This window comes from Carex rostrata, chromosome 4, assembly GCF_964058835.1.
Source record: "Carex rostrata chromosome 4, lpCarRost1.2, whole genome shotgun sequence".
Taxonomy (NCBI): domain Eukaryota; kingdom Viridiplantae; phylum Streptophyta; class Magnoliopsida; order Poales; family Cyperaceae; genus Carex; species Carex rostrata.
In genome coordinates this window covers 12,041,734-12,057,617 of record NC_135921.1, presented here as the reverse complement: position 1 = coordinate 12,057,617, position 15,884 = coordinate 12,041,734, and the positions used below count along the sequence as shown (strand labels likewise).

Genomic DNA, 15,884 nt, shown 5'->3' with positions numbered 1-15,884 from the left:
ATTTTATTTTCGATTAATAAAAAAAATCGGTTTGCTATTAGCCTATTACCCAACTGAAGGCTAATAATGACATATGAAAGGCGAAATGGCACAGTAGCTATCATTTATTAAAACTAACATGCATTCGAATTCGAATTTACAATTTCATGTAAAGGAGACTAATATCTTCTTTATGTTTTAGGAAATAAGGAGAGCAATATCTTAAGTTCTTAACTAATTATATTAGGCATGTTAAGAAAATCAATTTTTGTTTGTCATTGTTAAATAACTCGTGTAATGTAGAATAGGTTCAGTTCAAGCGTAGTTATCAACTTCCATTTCAAGGTATTCGGTAGGTAGATTGGCAACATCCTATCGATAGGTTTCCAAAACTAGATACCTAGTCAAAATAACTAATGCAATGCATGATTCATGTGATGGGAAGCAATTTAGAAGAAAACAAAATAAGCAATAATGTAATAATTAGCAAGAAGTCCAATTAAACAGGTATTAACTTTAGTTTCTTATGCTCATTTTTTAAAGTACAAGTATTTCAAACTCATATTATTTACCCAATAGAAAAAAGAGAGAGTATAATTACATTAAAATCTTGTTTTAATCATTAAGCCTTTAACCCAATTTAATCAAAAACCTGATTTCTTTTCCATTTAAGTAAATTACTTACAAGTTGCAAGAGGGTAATCGAAGGCATACCCACAAAAATAAGCAAAGAACTTCAACATATAATATATATGCATGTTCATTCAACTTTAAACAACATATTTATGAGCTCTTCCGCAAGTAAATGCTACTTGCTATGATCACAACCATGTTGTAAAAGCCTATGTGCAAAGTCTCAAGTATCCAGTAAGAGTGCCATGTCAGCATCCAGCGGCCTTCAGGAAGTTATCAAAAGGATTCAAAACTGGGAGCCTCAAGTGCTGAGGCTCGAACTGGTATTCAGTGGCACACAAAAGCGGACTTCCCTGGGACCCTTTCTGAGGATACGGATCAAAACCCTGATCCATCAAAGAATCTCCCACCTGAGTAAGATGCAAAAATTAACAGCACATGAAACCTGTTCCAGCATCATCTGAAAGCACAAATTAAACAAACCAAAACAAGAACCGCAGGCTTAGTGCAGTGGCATGAGCCCTTGTCTCTCTATGGAGAGACGCAGGTTCAATTCTCGAGAATAGCATCTAAAAAGATGCTGGGTTGTACCTGGGCCCTTTAAATAAAAAAAAACAAAAACAAAAGAGAAAGTTCCTGTGGTACCAATTGGAGTTCAGATTTAATGTCCATTGACCAAGTGATGAGAAGTTCGGTTGGTGGAGAGTTCAATAGGGCGGCCATCTTCTCCTGTTTCCCAACCGAAAGATTTTCGCAGTGCCCGGCCATCTCCCGGAAAGGTAAATCAGAAGTAGTTGATACTGACAGTCGTCCCACTTGCCTTGCTGTCTCAAGAACCTGCGAATTATTTATACAAATTCAATCATGCCAAAAATAAGCATATGTACATAGTCTTTCCTAAAAATCAAGTGTGTAATTGTACTGTAATGTGTACAAAGATCTAACATGACAGAGGAGTTTATGTGGAAATAGGCCCCAGATGGAGCTTATATCGCAGCTTAAACAATTAGGGCAGTCAATTACCAGGATAGATAATTGCACCAAGTATGACGCTTTTTTTGTGAATTCAAGGAAAATATTTCTAGTTTCATTCCAGTCAAATTTCTATTCTATTATTTTATTCTAGTTTTGATCAAATTCAATGTTTGGGGATCTAATAAGCCTTGATACGTACCTAAAGGTCAATGGGCTACTAAAACATACAAACAACAAAAAGATATGATCAAATGTTTAAAAAATAGTCATACAAAGAAAGCATAGCAGGTGTGATTAACTTAAACCAAATTAAATGAGGTAAAAATATGTCATAATACCGATTCAAGGAGTTGATTGACACTTAAAAGGCTGGTGTCAACAGAGAACCGCGCTTGTGAATCTGCTGTGTCTGATAGATCAAGAAAGGGATCATCGTCCAATGAAAAATCTAAAGGAACAAGCTGCACAAAATAATTAAAACAAAAATACAAGTTATTAAACCAGTAGCAGGTACCACATCACTAACTAACGTTGCATCTCAGAATGTATTGTTTACAAAATTGATAAATTCACTACCTCTTTGGGATGATATTTTTCTTTCCCTGATTTTAAGTCTTCTGTAGGGGCAAATGGGTCAATAAACTGAGCTGCTAATGGACACACATCCTCTGCTTCAAAATCTTCAAGTAACTCCTTTCTTACCGAAGATATTTCAGACTACATGGAAAAACGGAAACAGTTATTGGCCCGTTTACAGAATCCTGCAAGATCATTTCAATATGAAAGAGAGCCTGTTCAAAGTCCATGAAGCAAACTCCTCTTTTAGCAACTGTAGCGACCAAAATTAATTTGGTTGATTCGGAGAAATGAATTTAAATTACATACATAGAAAAAATTACATCAAAAGAATTTCCTAGATTGCAGTACAATCTATCATCATAGTTATTTGGAGAAATGAATTTAAATTACATACATAGAAAAAATTACCCTGGTTGCTGTTTATGCAGCATATCAGTTTGTATTGCTCATTGGTTGATACACATATCCAGAGAGATAAACCAAAGAACAAATAAACAGAGCCCAGTAATAACACCCTTTAGTAAAAAAAAGAAAAATACAGTATACCACTCACTTCAGGTAATTCCCCTAGGCTGTTTACTATTGCAGAAACCATGGTTGACTTTAATTGCTCATCGTCCTTCGATTTAATTTCTGACAAGCTTTCTAAAGCATCGGCATCATCCTCCCTTGACCCATACACTCTTGTTGGATTATCAACCGGTGCATCTAAGGCCAAGAGTTTGGAGTCCTCAACCAACCGGAGAAACGGGTCAATCTGTGATAAGAAATGAACCTTATATATTAAATCTGAAAATTCTCTTTCAAATTTTGATTCACAGCTTGTAGAGAGAGCATCTCACCGACTTATCAGTGAGGGACGATTTGACAATTGAGATAAGAGCGGGAACATTAAAAGCTTTTGAGGAAAACACTGCCATAGCTGTTGCCAGTGTGAAAAGGGATCTCCTACGAGATGGCGATAAGTTACCTGCATTAATAAAACTATTCTCTGAACCAGCTATCAAGAAGAGAAGTACACAGATAATTATTTATGATTCAAATATCACTAAAATTGCCAAATAATATCCAATATATGTCTTCTACATGCTGATAAATTTATTTATTCAAAAATCAAAGAGAAACAGCTGAAGTTAGGCATATAATATTCTAAAGTGCATGAACAGCATTTTGTGTGTGTTTGCTGATGTTTTTAATGAATTATGGTCTTATTCACGGTTCAGATATCACTAAAATTTCCAAATAACATCTTAAATTACAGCATTTACCTCCTTGAAGAGCAATACTTCTCAATGAAAAAGCAAGCTGAAAGCTCCGAATCAAAACCTCATGAATTGAGTCCTGCCCCAATAATTGCATGCCAATGTAAATTGATATCAAAGAATGACAGCAGAAAATAACGGTGTCATTAGATAGTTAAATTTCTCTTGGTTTACCTTAACACGAGAAAAGAGTAGCATAAGGCTGTACGTGTGAGCAATCGCCTCGTAGTTCTCAGGACCATTATCTGGTCTAATTGACTGGGTCCACAAGGAGGAGAGAAGAAGTGCAATTTCACGGCTACTCAGGCTAAGCAAGACTGAATCCTGAAATGCAAACACATCAGCCTAAAACAGCAAAAACAGTCCAATAAATATCTTCTGATTAGCTTTAATTATGATGCAAAATATCAACAGCGGAGCAAATATGTCTTTCTCCTATGTGATAGCAAATAGAAAGGAACTTGCAAAATAAGTAATATTCAACACCAGCAATAGCTGGAAAAAAAATAAAAGAATAAAAACATACTACATGATTTGCGACTAACGGCATACCATTTCCCTGTTAGAGCTACCCAAAGAACCACTGTCTGATGCATCCTTGATGATAAACCGGCGACTCTGAGACGGGTTTGAGGATTGAAGTCTACTATACACCTTCGATTCATTCCTCCCAATCAGTTGCCACTCCTCAGCAAAAGGAAGCCTTTCACAACTTCCTCCAGACGACGATTTGTCCTTTATGGAGAGCAAATCCCTACGCATTTTCCTGAAAAGAGCAGCCGAGGAGGAGAAAACTGATACAGTGCGGGTAAGCGTGCGTTGGAGATCAACTGACCTGGCAGAGTCTGGCATGCCAGAGTTGGGAGAGACTGATGATGGGACCATGACGACAGAGAAGATACGGTGGGCCCCGATGTGGGTTTCTCGGTCGGGATGTGCCATGGCTTGGAGTAATTGGTGGAATAGATGCTCCGGGAAAGCCTGGGAGATGATCATATTAGTACAAATAAAAATTCGGTTAACTTTTACTGACCCAGATGTTTATAGTGCAACTGTCAGGTAGAGTATTCCCTGTATACATGTCATTTAACAAAGCACCCATGCTGGTAAATAGCAGTCTGATTCATATTATTTTTCTGTCTATCATGTATTCTGCTCATAGTGGTCAACTCAGAATGCCCCAAAAGTTTATCTGATGATCACAAAGTCTACACTCACAAAAAAGAGTTTCGAGAGAGTTTAAATGCTAGGAGGGATCACCTTGTTTTGATACGACAAGTTAGGGACAGAGGCAATTATTTGAGCGGTGCGATAAGCAGCAGCTACTGTGGACCGTGCGACCGCAACAGAAGTGGATATACTCTCCAAATTTACAGCCAATGCATCAAGAACAGGACCGGCATCCACCAGCTGGAAAAGGGAAACACAGACTACATGAAACCAAACTTCAATTTTGAATTTATACCATTTGAAAAATATGGTACTTCCATCTTCTGTGTCCCCTCAAATACCACTCGCATTTCCTTAACTAATGTCCTTGCTCTGGTTTTTATTTGTAAATCCATACAACAAATAGGAGTAGAACTAGGGTGTTCTTAAGCTTACTAAGCCATTTGGTGAGCTCGACTCCAAAATCTATCGGATTGACTTCAAACTATGAATCTAAACTATTGAAACTAATCTAATTAACGAGTGATACATTTATGTGGAAAATTTATAAATTTTCGAATTAATTTAGTATAAAGTCAAGCGGTCAAAAATTGATAAAAAAAATGAATGCACTAAAATTAATTATAAACCTTCTTTTGTTAACCGCTTGACTTAACACTAAACTAATTCAAAAAACTATAAATTTTGCATGCAAACACATCACTCATAAAGTAGATTGGTTTCAATGGTTTGAATTCATAGTTTGAAGCCAATCCAATAGATTTTAGAGTTAAGTTCACAAGAAACTTGGTGAGCTTAAGAACACCCTAGTTCTACTCCAACAAATAGCTCTAAATTGGTAACTAAATAGGCAATGACAGTATTATGGTTCCTGGCATTTTCTTTGAAAGAAAGTTATAAATGATAGATTGCTCTGAAAATATTTAATTCTACACCTTTCGAGCAAGCTGTACAAGACATTCATCCACGAGTTTGCGGTATTTGTTGTTCCACTTGATATCCTCCTCTCCATGGACAGTCTCAGAAGGTAATTGCATGCTTTTACGTAGATGCTTGACCATGTCTGTTAATGCGCCCATTATTGCATTGGAGTTTTGTGCACTTGACTGATTCATGAGACATGTGGTCACTTCAATTATGTTTAGTTGCATGTCAGGCTGCTTTAAGACGGTTCTATGGTCCAGATGCTTAACTAGCATGGATACCAAGAGATGCGTATTTTCTCCTATCGATCAACAGAAAAACATAATAATAAAAATATAACACAACTTCTTGTTCACTAAAGTACATATAAACATTTAGGTTTCATTTTAATGAATAAGAAGGAAGTTAAACTACCAGATTTTTCTAAGGTAGTTTGCATGTCAAGTAGAATGCACAAAGCAAGACCACTGGTAGGGGCCCACATGTTATTGTTGTCAAAGTACCTAAACAAGGCATCCAACACCCTCCGTACTGTTGTTGCTTCCCTGGCTAATCTGGCCAAGTTATGGAGACAAACCCTCGACCAGAAATTAGGACTCTGTGCTTCTTCACTGTTTTGAAACAATAATAGGTTACAATGCCTATATGTCAACGTAACTTATTCAACATGCTTAAATTGGTACCTTAAAAGGTTTTCAAAAAATAACTGAAGAGATCTCTAAAACTGCTTTTTGTTTGGTTTTGATAAAAATGGGGAGAAGTTTTCAAAGAACTGGAAGGCCTGCATGGAATATTTTGACTTCAGACTTCAGTTTATTCTCTTTCAAATTCAACTTTTCTGTTTCCACCATTGCATAACATTTTGACTTCAAGGGTGAAAGGTGGTTGGGAGAGCACAAGAATTCTATAGCAGAACTGTGTATTGAATTCAAAAGGAAGTTAATTCTTACAGTGACAAGTTTGGAGTGTTTCTAATGATTTTCCAAGAAGGGAGCCTTTTTACTTGGACAGGAGCTGAGGCAGATTCATGGCCCTCTGCTTTAAGGACATCATAAACCCAGCTGTTTTTGTTGCGCATCTCTGAGTTGGTCTCACTGCTACCATCTGGTTTTATGTATGGGCTCTCATAGTTCTCTAAAACTACTGAGACAACCTGAGATAAAAAAAAAAATTGGCCAGGCTTCAGATTAGTAAATGTGTAAAACATGTTAATTGGACTAATGGCAAATTAGTTCTAGAAGAAATTGACGGGGGAATTGCTTGTTTTTATCAGCCTCATCTATTGTTCTTGCAAAATGTGAAGCTTCTTGGCCAACATCTCACAGTGAGGAACATATATTTAGTAGGTTAATATGGTACCGTAACAATATGGAATTGGAACATATAAGAAGTTCTTCATATGGTCATCTGTTTTGCACTAGATATACTACATTTTAAGCAGGTGTATATTGGTTTAACTTTGTACTCATAGTCAAGCGTAACCAACTTCAAAGAAAGCTTGTTAATCATGAGACTCACATTATCCAATTCAGAAGATATATGGGAGTATTCACCCATGAACCAAACCTACAGTTATAATAAAAGAAAAAGAAAAATTAGTACAAAGTTTTATCTCAATATATTTTTTGGTCAGGTAATGAGAGGGTTACTGCACAAATGGTGAAGGTTGTTATCCAATCTGAAAGTATTAATGAGTAGGGATGTAAATACGTGCCGTGTCGTGACCAAGTCAGATTTGACCACACATGCTATGTCCAAACATGACCGGTCAAGTTTGGTCACGCTAAACTATATTTAAGTTAGTTTATTCAAACTATATTTAAGTTAGTTTATTCAAAATCCAATGTCCGATCAAAATCTAGTAGTCATGATCACATGTGACTTGTGTGTCGTACCATGACGAGACCAGTTTGTGTGCCGTGCCATGCCAATTTTACGAAGGATGGTCACACCACGCGAATGGTCACGGCACGTGCGTGACATATCAATCACAGCGTGACTTTTTTACATCCCTAGTAATGAGGATCCATACCTCAATTTGGCAACAGAGGAAGAGCTTACGCTGCCATGGCTAGAATCTGGCACTTGATTTGACTTTTCAGAAAATTCTTGCATGGAAAATTTTTGTTGTACAACTTGTTGATTTGTGAAGCTTATAATGTGTTTTTGACTATTATGTTGGTTCAAACCCTATATAGACTTGGGTGCTTTGATATTAGGACAAGGGATGATATTGTAAGATGGGTCAGGATATCTCATGGGTTTATGGGCCAGGGTAGGGAGTTGTGCCCTTGGGTATATTCAGGGGCAGAGCAAGACTTTCATGCTATGGGAGTCAATCATATAAATTTTCATGCTGCGTATGAGGGTCAATTTTACAGAACCCTTAGCATTTTACTCTAAACTATATCGAAAATCATGTATAATTACAAACTTTTTGAAAATTAATGAATTGACCCTCCCATTCTCTCAACATGGATCCATTCCTGGGTACGTTAAATAGTCTGCTTATGTCCACAGTTTTGTTAGAACATCCTACTAAAATAATGTATTCCCAAAAAGAAATGGGAATACATTATACAATAGTATCACTTCTCTAATAAAAGTTCACAATTTCAATAAAAAACCCAAAAAACGAGTTGTAATGGAATTTTGATAATGGGAGAGGGGGGCACTCGGCAGCCGCTGCCAATGATTTTAAAGAGAGAGAGTACCAGAGATGATAAAGCTTGAAGTCCTGCAGCAGATAAACCATGTGCACTCTCATTTTGACCTAAATCTTGGACTAGTTGACAAAGCTTTGGAATCAGGCCTTCCAAATTAAACATGTAAGTACCATCAATCTGTTTTCAAAGTAAAAAAGATTTACAATTCTTGTATACAGCATGGGATAGGTAGATGCTTGTCCAAAAATATGAATTTACCTGGTTGTTGACAAAATCAAAAAGTGTCTGGCATCCAACGGTACACATTTCATGTTCTCTTGCTTGTTCCAATAAAGTGTTTATAAGGACCAGTAAACTACTAGCAAAGAGCGGCCTGCAATAATGTAACTTACATTATTTTAGTGCTCTCAGTGCCAGAAGGTTTCAGCCAGAAAAGACAACCAAAAAGTAAAGAAGTAAAGTCAAAATAGAATAACAAAGATAAACAAAATTGGTTTTTATTTGGTAATGATTAGGTCAAAATTGTTTTTTATTTGGGAATGGTTAGGTTGATAGTATGTCTTATTATCAAGCATGACCACCGCAGTATTAAATCCAAGACTATACTTGTTTTCAACATCTAAAAGGATAATGTATGAACATATGACTTGTTTTAGTAGCAAAAATAATTTAAACAAATGTTTACATTTGTTCCTTGCAAGAACTCAGTAATCTGCTGTAGATGGCCAAAACAATTTTAACATAGCCAAATCGTTCAGCTCTCAATTCCTTGTAAAATTTCTGCTCCAAATAGCTTGAAATCTGCATATAATGAAAAGTAACACATAAATATTGAAAATGAATATGCTAAATAAATGCTTCATAGGAGAAATTTTCCTTTTTTTTCTGAATCAGGGAATCAAAAGATGACCTTTGGAATGCGCATAGGATTTTTGGAAGCATATTCACATAATTTACCAATCTTTCTATCATTTGGCGGTTCATCCTGCAATAGAATTATTCACGCTCTATGGTTATTCCTCGAGAAATAGCAAGAGGAATGCTAATATTTTCGTCCAATTAACTATAAAAAGGCTAAAAAGCTAAAACTTAAGAATAATAAAAGACTCAGTGTACTGTTAGATGCTATCGGTAAGATTGAAGTATTAAAATAGCATTGGTACAGGTGAAGTATGGTAGTGTAATTACAATTGCGCAGCCATAGTTCCTTGTCAAATCAATGTTGGTACAAAAAGTTTCATGTACCACTGACTCTCAGAACTAAAAGAGAAGATGAAATAATGTCACAATAGAACGAGTAAGGAAAACAAATTTCCATAATAAATAAAGAAAATATTTAGCAAGTAAAAGAAAGATGAACTGACCAGTGATTTGGGGAAAATTTCTGATAACATTTTCTTGTACCGCTTCACCGGTTGCCTAGACCGGGTCCGCAATGAAGGACAAAGAAAACATAGGCTCCCGCAAGCAGGTAATATCTTCCTCGATACAACCCCCATTCACATACACCTGTAATTACAAGAAAGACACATAAAAACATAGTGAACAAAAGAATCAAGGCATTTATACACTCGAATCAGTAGAATTAAAAAAAAAAAAGTAAATTACTACATGTAATCCAATATTCTGATCAGTGGTGATATGCAGAAATCACTAGCGATTTCTCAGATTCTCTAATTGAAGGGTTCCAACTATCTGTAATGAATAATATATGCATCGTAAATGGCAATTCAAATTGAAACAAATCATAAATTGATAAAGTCGAAAGGAATGCAGTTGAATTGACTTACCTCGGGATAGTTGGAGGGGAAGGAAGAGGCCCTGATCTCTATCTCTTCCCCTCTGGCTCCAATTTCTTCGCTTATTAGTTTTCCCTTTTTATCTCTTTTCTCTCGTACAGGCGAAGACGAGAGAGGGGAGGAATTTTTTTCTAAATTGGGGCAATGGCATTTTACTTTATACATTGTATATATATACGTGAGGAGATTGATGTGGGTTTTCACGCTCAACCAGATGAAGAAAATCATAAATGGCGCAGTGCGCTCACGTTCGGAACAAAAGTTTTAGGAGAGAAGATTTAAGATTTTAGCGATTCTCTGTATCTTTGCAAACGCTATCTTGTATATAGCGAGTAGTTCCTGGGAGAGATTTTCTGTAACTTTCTTGTGCTTCCTTGTACATAACGAGTAAGTTTGAGGCTTTCTCTGAAATAGTCACAAGATTCGCGAATTAAACACGAATAATTCGTTTCGAACAGAACTCTAAATTATTCGGTTTACCAAACTTTGACTGAATTAAACCCGAATAATTTGCGAATTTTACGATTTTTTTTCCGAATTTTACAAATTATTCAAGAATTTTTCTTGATTTTTTTCCATAATATTTTTTTTTTGGATTTTTTTTTCGCTCTCCTGCAGGACTGAAATTTCCGGTCCGAATAATTCCGAATCATTCCTGAATTATACCCAAATCATAAATTTTTAACCTCGTCAAACTGTATTCGAATAGTTCATTTGTCACTATGCGCTGAATGACAGTTCACAGATGTAATAACTGGATTCTGATCAAGGACTCCAGCATACCTCGCTGGCAGTTTTGAGTGTACTAACGCAATGCATTAAGGATTTAGAAATCGATATGGTGTTTTGCATATTTTAATGTGGACGGTCTAATATTTAATACAATTTAGTAAACCGTACGAGAAGTTATAAGAGAGATTTAAGACCTCATTATTTTATTTTTTGGTGTACTAGAGAATGATCCTAGCATTAATCAACGAGTACTCCTTTATATTCCCAAGTCAATCGAATCGAAGTCTTTAACAAAACCTTTGTGTAAGATTTTTGTAAAAGACCATATTTTACTATTTTAAAATGTTTACTGTATTTTGAATCTTTTAAAGATATGGGTGGAAAAAAATGATTAACTTTAATTATTAGAGAAAAGTATGAATAAGAACTATTATTTTGTATATCTTATATAGAATAATTAATGATATAAACTTATATTATATATGGTAGTTTAACCTAATTTAATTGAACAATTATATTACTCCCCCCATTCCATCCCCCCATTCCATCCCCCCACCATCCCCCCACTCTATCTCTCTCCAAATTAGTTTGATCTCATTTCGATCTCGTTCGTATTTCTCACGATTTATGAAAAATTTTGCGAATCTAAAACCACGAACGTTTTCTACGTAATTTTCTCTTTCAAATGAGATCCATGATGACATACTTTCGGACAACTCGTTACAGAAGTATTTATCCCTCATCATGCAAGTATTTATATCTATACAGACATATGAAAATATTACTATCAATTATTATAAGTATTTATACTGACATATGAAAGTATTAATATCATGTATTATAAGTATTTATACTGACATATGAAAGTATTAATATCATGTATTATAAGTATTTATACTGACATATGAAAGTATTACTATCAATTATTATAAGTATTTATACTGAAATATGAAAGTATTAATATCATGTATTATAAGTTTTTATACTGATATATGAAAGTATTAATATCATGTATTATAAGTATTATATGCAAAAAAATACTTTCAAGTATAGATATAAATACTTACACGATGAGGGATAAATACTTCTGTAACGACTTGCTCGAAAGTATGTCATCATGGATCTCATTTGAAAGAGAAAATTACGTAGAAAACGTTCGTGGTTTTAGATTCGCAAAAATTTTCATAGATTGTGAGAAATGTGAACGAGATTGAAATGAGATAAAAAAACCCACCTCTAAAAACGTGCATGGTCCCCCCATGTGATTTGAGATTCCCCCCACCCTCCATGAAAAAAATGTGCATGGTCCCTTAAATACTTTCGTACTTAGAGATAAATACTTTCGTTCTTAGAGATAAATACTTCTGTACGTAAGTATTAATACCTTATGAAAAAAAAATGACAGCTGGAGTTTTTTGGCATTTTGTGCGGGGTTAATTGCGGGGTGGGAGGTGCGGGGTTAATTATCAGCCTCCAATTTAATTATGTAACATATATATTTATGGTGAAATAAATTAATATTTTTTATTTTTAAAAATAAGGAGGTCAACGAATATATAATTATCTGTATGTTTGTTATTATTGTTATTAACTTATTATTATTAATAATAATAATGAATATTCAGCCGTCAGCCGACCCAATTCCTAGAAATGCTTCTATAAACAACAACTCGGTAAGCACAACATTCCGAGCATTTCCCCAAATACGCAAAGAAACCAAAACAATATATGTAGCTCCTAATTTCTCATCTCTTAAGCAATTCTAATTATTTTTATTTTATTAAAACAAGACTAAATAAATGGGCATTGAAAGTATCCATTATACAATAGTAACATACTCATTTTAAAAATTCGAAAAACAAAATTGAAATACCAAAATATTTGACTTGATCAAAATCGCATAACAGCTGTTAAAATAGACAAGCATACATAGATACTACAAGTTATGTGCGTTGATACAGTAAGCCAGTGCTCATTGGCACAAGAAATAAGTGTGCATCACTTTTAGAGAGTGAAAAAAATAGCATACAAGTATACAGCACCTCAGGACATAACCAGTACACAATATAATAAAAATAACTCTAAAATAAAATACAACATCTAGAGATTAGCTAACAATATATCAGAAGCAAAACATCAAACTAACTAATCAACATGCTCCTGACCAGAAATTAACTGCATGCACGATCAACTCCCTGTGGCTTGTGAGAAATTGTTACAACGTTATAAATATCTGACGGTTCAGCCATGGCACCGTTCCCATAGTCCCCACACGCGAGCCTTTTTGTGATTGGAGGTATGAGTGAAATGCCCAACTCAGAAATCGTGTTGATGTGACGCTCCGTAAATGGATTATTCCACATGAATGTGTTCATGGCCGGTGCAACATACAAAGGCTTTTTGTAGTCCCAAGCACGTATAATGCATGTCAGTAGGTTGTCGCACAGCCCCCCTGCAATCTGATACAAGCGGTGCAAATTGTTATTGTATCAATGCAAAGCAAATATGTGTAATGGTTAGTTTTGTATAAGAGGCACTCAACAATATGTGCATTAATACAATAACAATTTACAAAATGTTATTGGAGTTCAGAAACAATTCTAATCTAACCACTTATATAAGAAACATAAATTGGGAGTTAATCGTTAGGTCCCTTACACAAAAGACAAAACAAACCAGTACTGGTACAACAAACCAGACTTCCAGCACAGTAAACCCTATTCTCTAGAGCAATTTAAAATTTACCATTTTAACCTTATTAGTAGAAATCTAAGAAAAGTACCAAACAAGTATAACATACCTTAGCAAGTGTGTTTGCTGAGAGAGGCGCGATGACCATGACATCAGCCCATTTTCTCAACTCGATATGCAAAACCTCATCACCTATCTTCTTCCAGCTCGACCACTCATCCTCATCTTTATACAAAATCACATCCCTCGGAATCGTCTTTTGGTCAATGAAATGCAAGGCTGACTTGGTTGCAACCGCTCTTACTTCAGCCCACTCCAGGAAGCCCCGGCATAGGCTATCAAATTTTATTGTCGCCACACTCCCTGATGCAGCAAGTAGGATTTTGGGCTTGGTGATGATTACTTGTGGCACGGTTTTTGATGTTATAGTTGTTTCTGTCTCTGATTCTGAGGTTGCCATTAGTGGCTTATCTGCATTAACATATGATTAATAGGGAATTAAAAAATCAGTTGTGGGATAAAAAATATGAGGCTCCTGACAGATTGCTATGATGATTGCTTAGTACCTGCACTTCTAATTGTTAGTACTGGGACAGTAGATAGTTGTCATACTTGATTCTCTACCTAAAGAAGGTTGAGGGAAGACTAAGAACTGGATCCCCCCCCCCCAAATAAAAAGAAAAAAATTGCCAAAAATTATAACCATCAATTTGAAAACATCACAAGCAATGTTATCAGAACCAAACCGGACATTGACCCGGTAAAGCTCTGAGTTAATGATTCACTGGTCAAACTAGTGGGCCAACCAGTTCAACCGCATGTTTTTAAAAACAGTTATAATTTATAACCCGAAAGTCTAATTGAAAGTATCAATGCCTATAAATAGGCAAAGTAGTCCTGAATCCTGATACAATGTATTTTGAATTGATTTTCATCTGCAAGTACTCTTTACACGATTACACAACTGAAACCAGAAAAGTTAACAAAGTAATAAAAAGATGGGGGGTAACTCCAGTAGGGTTTAAACCCGTTAAGGATTAAGGAGAAATAGACATATATACATCAAGAGATTCATTAATACTAGCTGTTAAAAATATTTTGTGACTCATTTTAGCAAGAACTATTAAACTCAGGTCACCATTATCCATCAAAGAGTAAGAACAACAAAACCTTGAGTTGGTTTAGGGAGGAAATAAAAGTACAAGCACACCCCGTGGTATCCATGATTAAAGGCATACAGATTATCAATCAAACCCAATAAGCTTCCAGTATATATGATTAAATTGTAATTTACTGATGAAGCTAACTGGTATAAGAATTTACCGATTTTCTTAATTTTGTAAGTTATGCTTATAAAAGCTTTAGTTATGCAATTAACTTCGACTTATTAAACATTGTTCACAAATGTAAATGAATGATGCAAATAAGCATGAAATGGAAGTTCATAAAGAGTAATGGTTGTTCAGAAATGCACCGTCAATATAAAAGTCAATTCATGTTCAGAAATGCATCTTGGTTTGAGCATTTTATCAAACACCTTAAATGCATTGATTTATTCAATAAAATCAACTAAAATATTAACCTTTCAAGTGTATAATCAATTTGATTACATGAGATTACTTCGAGTATATGATCTTGATCAAGTGTTTGGTTATGTTCTGTCAGATTTTGACCATAAACTACTTAAATAAACTAATTAGTTGATGTGCATAAAATAAACTAAAATAGTACAGCTATTTGGCTATGTTTTCTTATTATTTGTCTGTATAAAACAAACAGATCTTGCTAATTGAAGTACAACTAGACGAAATTAAGCAGTGTTGACTTAAACTTGAGCCAATATTGCACAATTGTAGGGGAAGTCATGAACAATTTGATTAAACAAAATCAGAGAGACCAGAGACTGGGAGAACATACCTTGAATGGAGAGACGGAGAGAAGGAGAGAGGAGCTTGGGTGGTGGCTCAAAACCAGCAGCCAAGAGACGGAGAGCGGGAGAGTGACAGGAGAAGTACTGGCGTCGGGTCGAGGGCGAGGCCGAGTGCAAGAGCGAGGGTGGCTAGGCGAGTACGAGGCGGAGAGAGAGCGACTGCGAGTCTGAGGCAGGAAGAGGGGAGAGAGAAGCTGGGGAGAAGAAAATCGCACACAGGGAGAGGGGGAGAGGCGGGAGGTAAGACGATGCTCCAGACGGAGCTAGCAGAGGGGAGGGAAAGGGAACGGAGTGAAAAATTGAAAAGTTACCTGCTACAGAGAAAAAATATTAGGAAGGGAGAGAATGGTCGAAGGGTGCCTGCCTTACTCTATATCAAGGAATTCGGTGCATTTTATTTGGGATTAAAGCGATCTGGGTTTTGATTGGATTGCCGGAATTTAAACTTAAGTAATCCGTACTTTTCAAATATGAGCTGTCCACTCGAGATCGTAAATCAAATCCTCTGAGTTAACTAAAATTTTGAGTTAAGATCTGGAGCTCC

General features: G+C 35.6%; 2 protein-coding genes across 6 annotated transcripts; both read right to left on the bottom strand.

The window, feature by feature from the left end:
* Nucleotides 1-558: 558 nt before the first annotated feature.
* LOC144553392 (protein SEMI-ROLLED LEAF 2-like) lies at nucleotides 559-10,286 on the bottom strand. Of its 5 annotated transcripts, none has more exons than XM_078301532.1 (21): nucleotides 9,979-10,286; nucleotides 9,797-9,883; nucleotides 9,553-9,697; nucleotides 9,099-9,173; nucleotides 8,874-8,989; nucleotides 8,447-8,561; nucleotides 8,237-8,365; nucleotides 7,041-7,088; nucleotides 6,473-6,675; nucleotides 5,937-6,133; nucleotides 5,534-5,823; nucleotides 4,689-4,838; nucleotides 3,981-4,409; nucleotides 3,603-3,752; nucleotides 3,435-3,507; nucleotides 3,009-3,136; nucleotides 2,720-2,923; nucleotides 2,164-2,304; nucleotides 1,926-2,048; nucleotides 1,258-1,449; nucleotides 559-1,022 (listed from the first exon to the last, which is right to left on the bottom strand). In XM_078301532.1, the coding sequence occupies exons 3-21, from the start codon at nucleotides 9,685-9,687 to the stop codon at nucleotides 861-863; spliced, it is 3,060 nt and encodes a 1,019-aa protein (XP_078157658.1). In that variant the 5' UTR covers nucleotides 9,688-9,697; nucleotides 9,797-9,883; nucleotides 9,979-10,286; the 3' UTR covers nucleotides 559-860. The 5 variants fall into 5 exon arrangements, with proteins under 5 accessions (XP_078157658.1, XP_078157655.1, XP_078157657.1 ...); XM_078301529.1 differs by having other exon boundaries at nucleotides 9,800-9,883; XM_078301531.1 differs by having other exon boundaries at nucleotides 9,797-9,879; nucleotides 9,975-10,101.
* Nucleotides 10,287-12,627: 2,341 nt separating this feature from the next.
* Nucleotides 12,628-15,640, bottom strand: LOC144553390 (phosphopantothenoylcysteine decarboxylase-like). Its single transcript, XM_078301528.1, has 3 exons — nucleotides 15,328-15,640; nucleotides 13,520-13,881; nucleotides 12,628-13,178 (listed from the first exon to the last, which is right to left on the bottom strand). The coding sequence occupies exons 2-3, from the start codon at nucleotides 13,868-13,870 to the stop codon at nucleotides 12,891-12,893; spliced, it is 639 nt and encodes a 212-aa protein (XP_078157654.1). The 5' UTR covers nucleotides 13,871-13,881; nucleotides 15,328-15,640; the 3' UTR covers nucleotides 12,628-12,890.
* Nucleotides 15,641-15,884: the final 244 nt, after the last annotated feature.

Excerpts from the sequence above, each read along its gene's own strand:
- LOC144553392 (XM_078301532.1), bottom strand. The coding sequence starts at position 9,687 with ATGGGGGTTGTATCGAGGAAGATATTACCTGCTTGCGGGAGCCTATGT. Across the intron at positions 6,676-7,040 it reads TATCTTCTGAATTGGATAAT|GTTGTCTCAGTAGTTTTAGA; the intron begins GTGAGTCTCATG and ends TTTTTATCTCAG. Across the intron at positions 4,410-4,688 it reads ACTTGTCGTATCAAAACAAG|GCTTTCCCGGAGCATCTATT; the intron begins GTGATCCCTCCT and ends ATCATCTCCCAG.
- LOC144553390 (XM_078301528.1), bottom strand. The coding sequence starts at position 13,870 with ATGGCAACCTCAGAATCAGAGACAGAAACAACTATAACATCAAAAACC. Across the intron at positions 13,179-13,519 it reads CAGCAAACACACTTGCTAAG|ATTGCAGGGGGGCTGTGCGA; the intron begins GTATGTTATACT and ends CGCTTGTATCAG.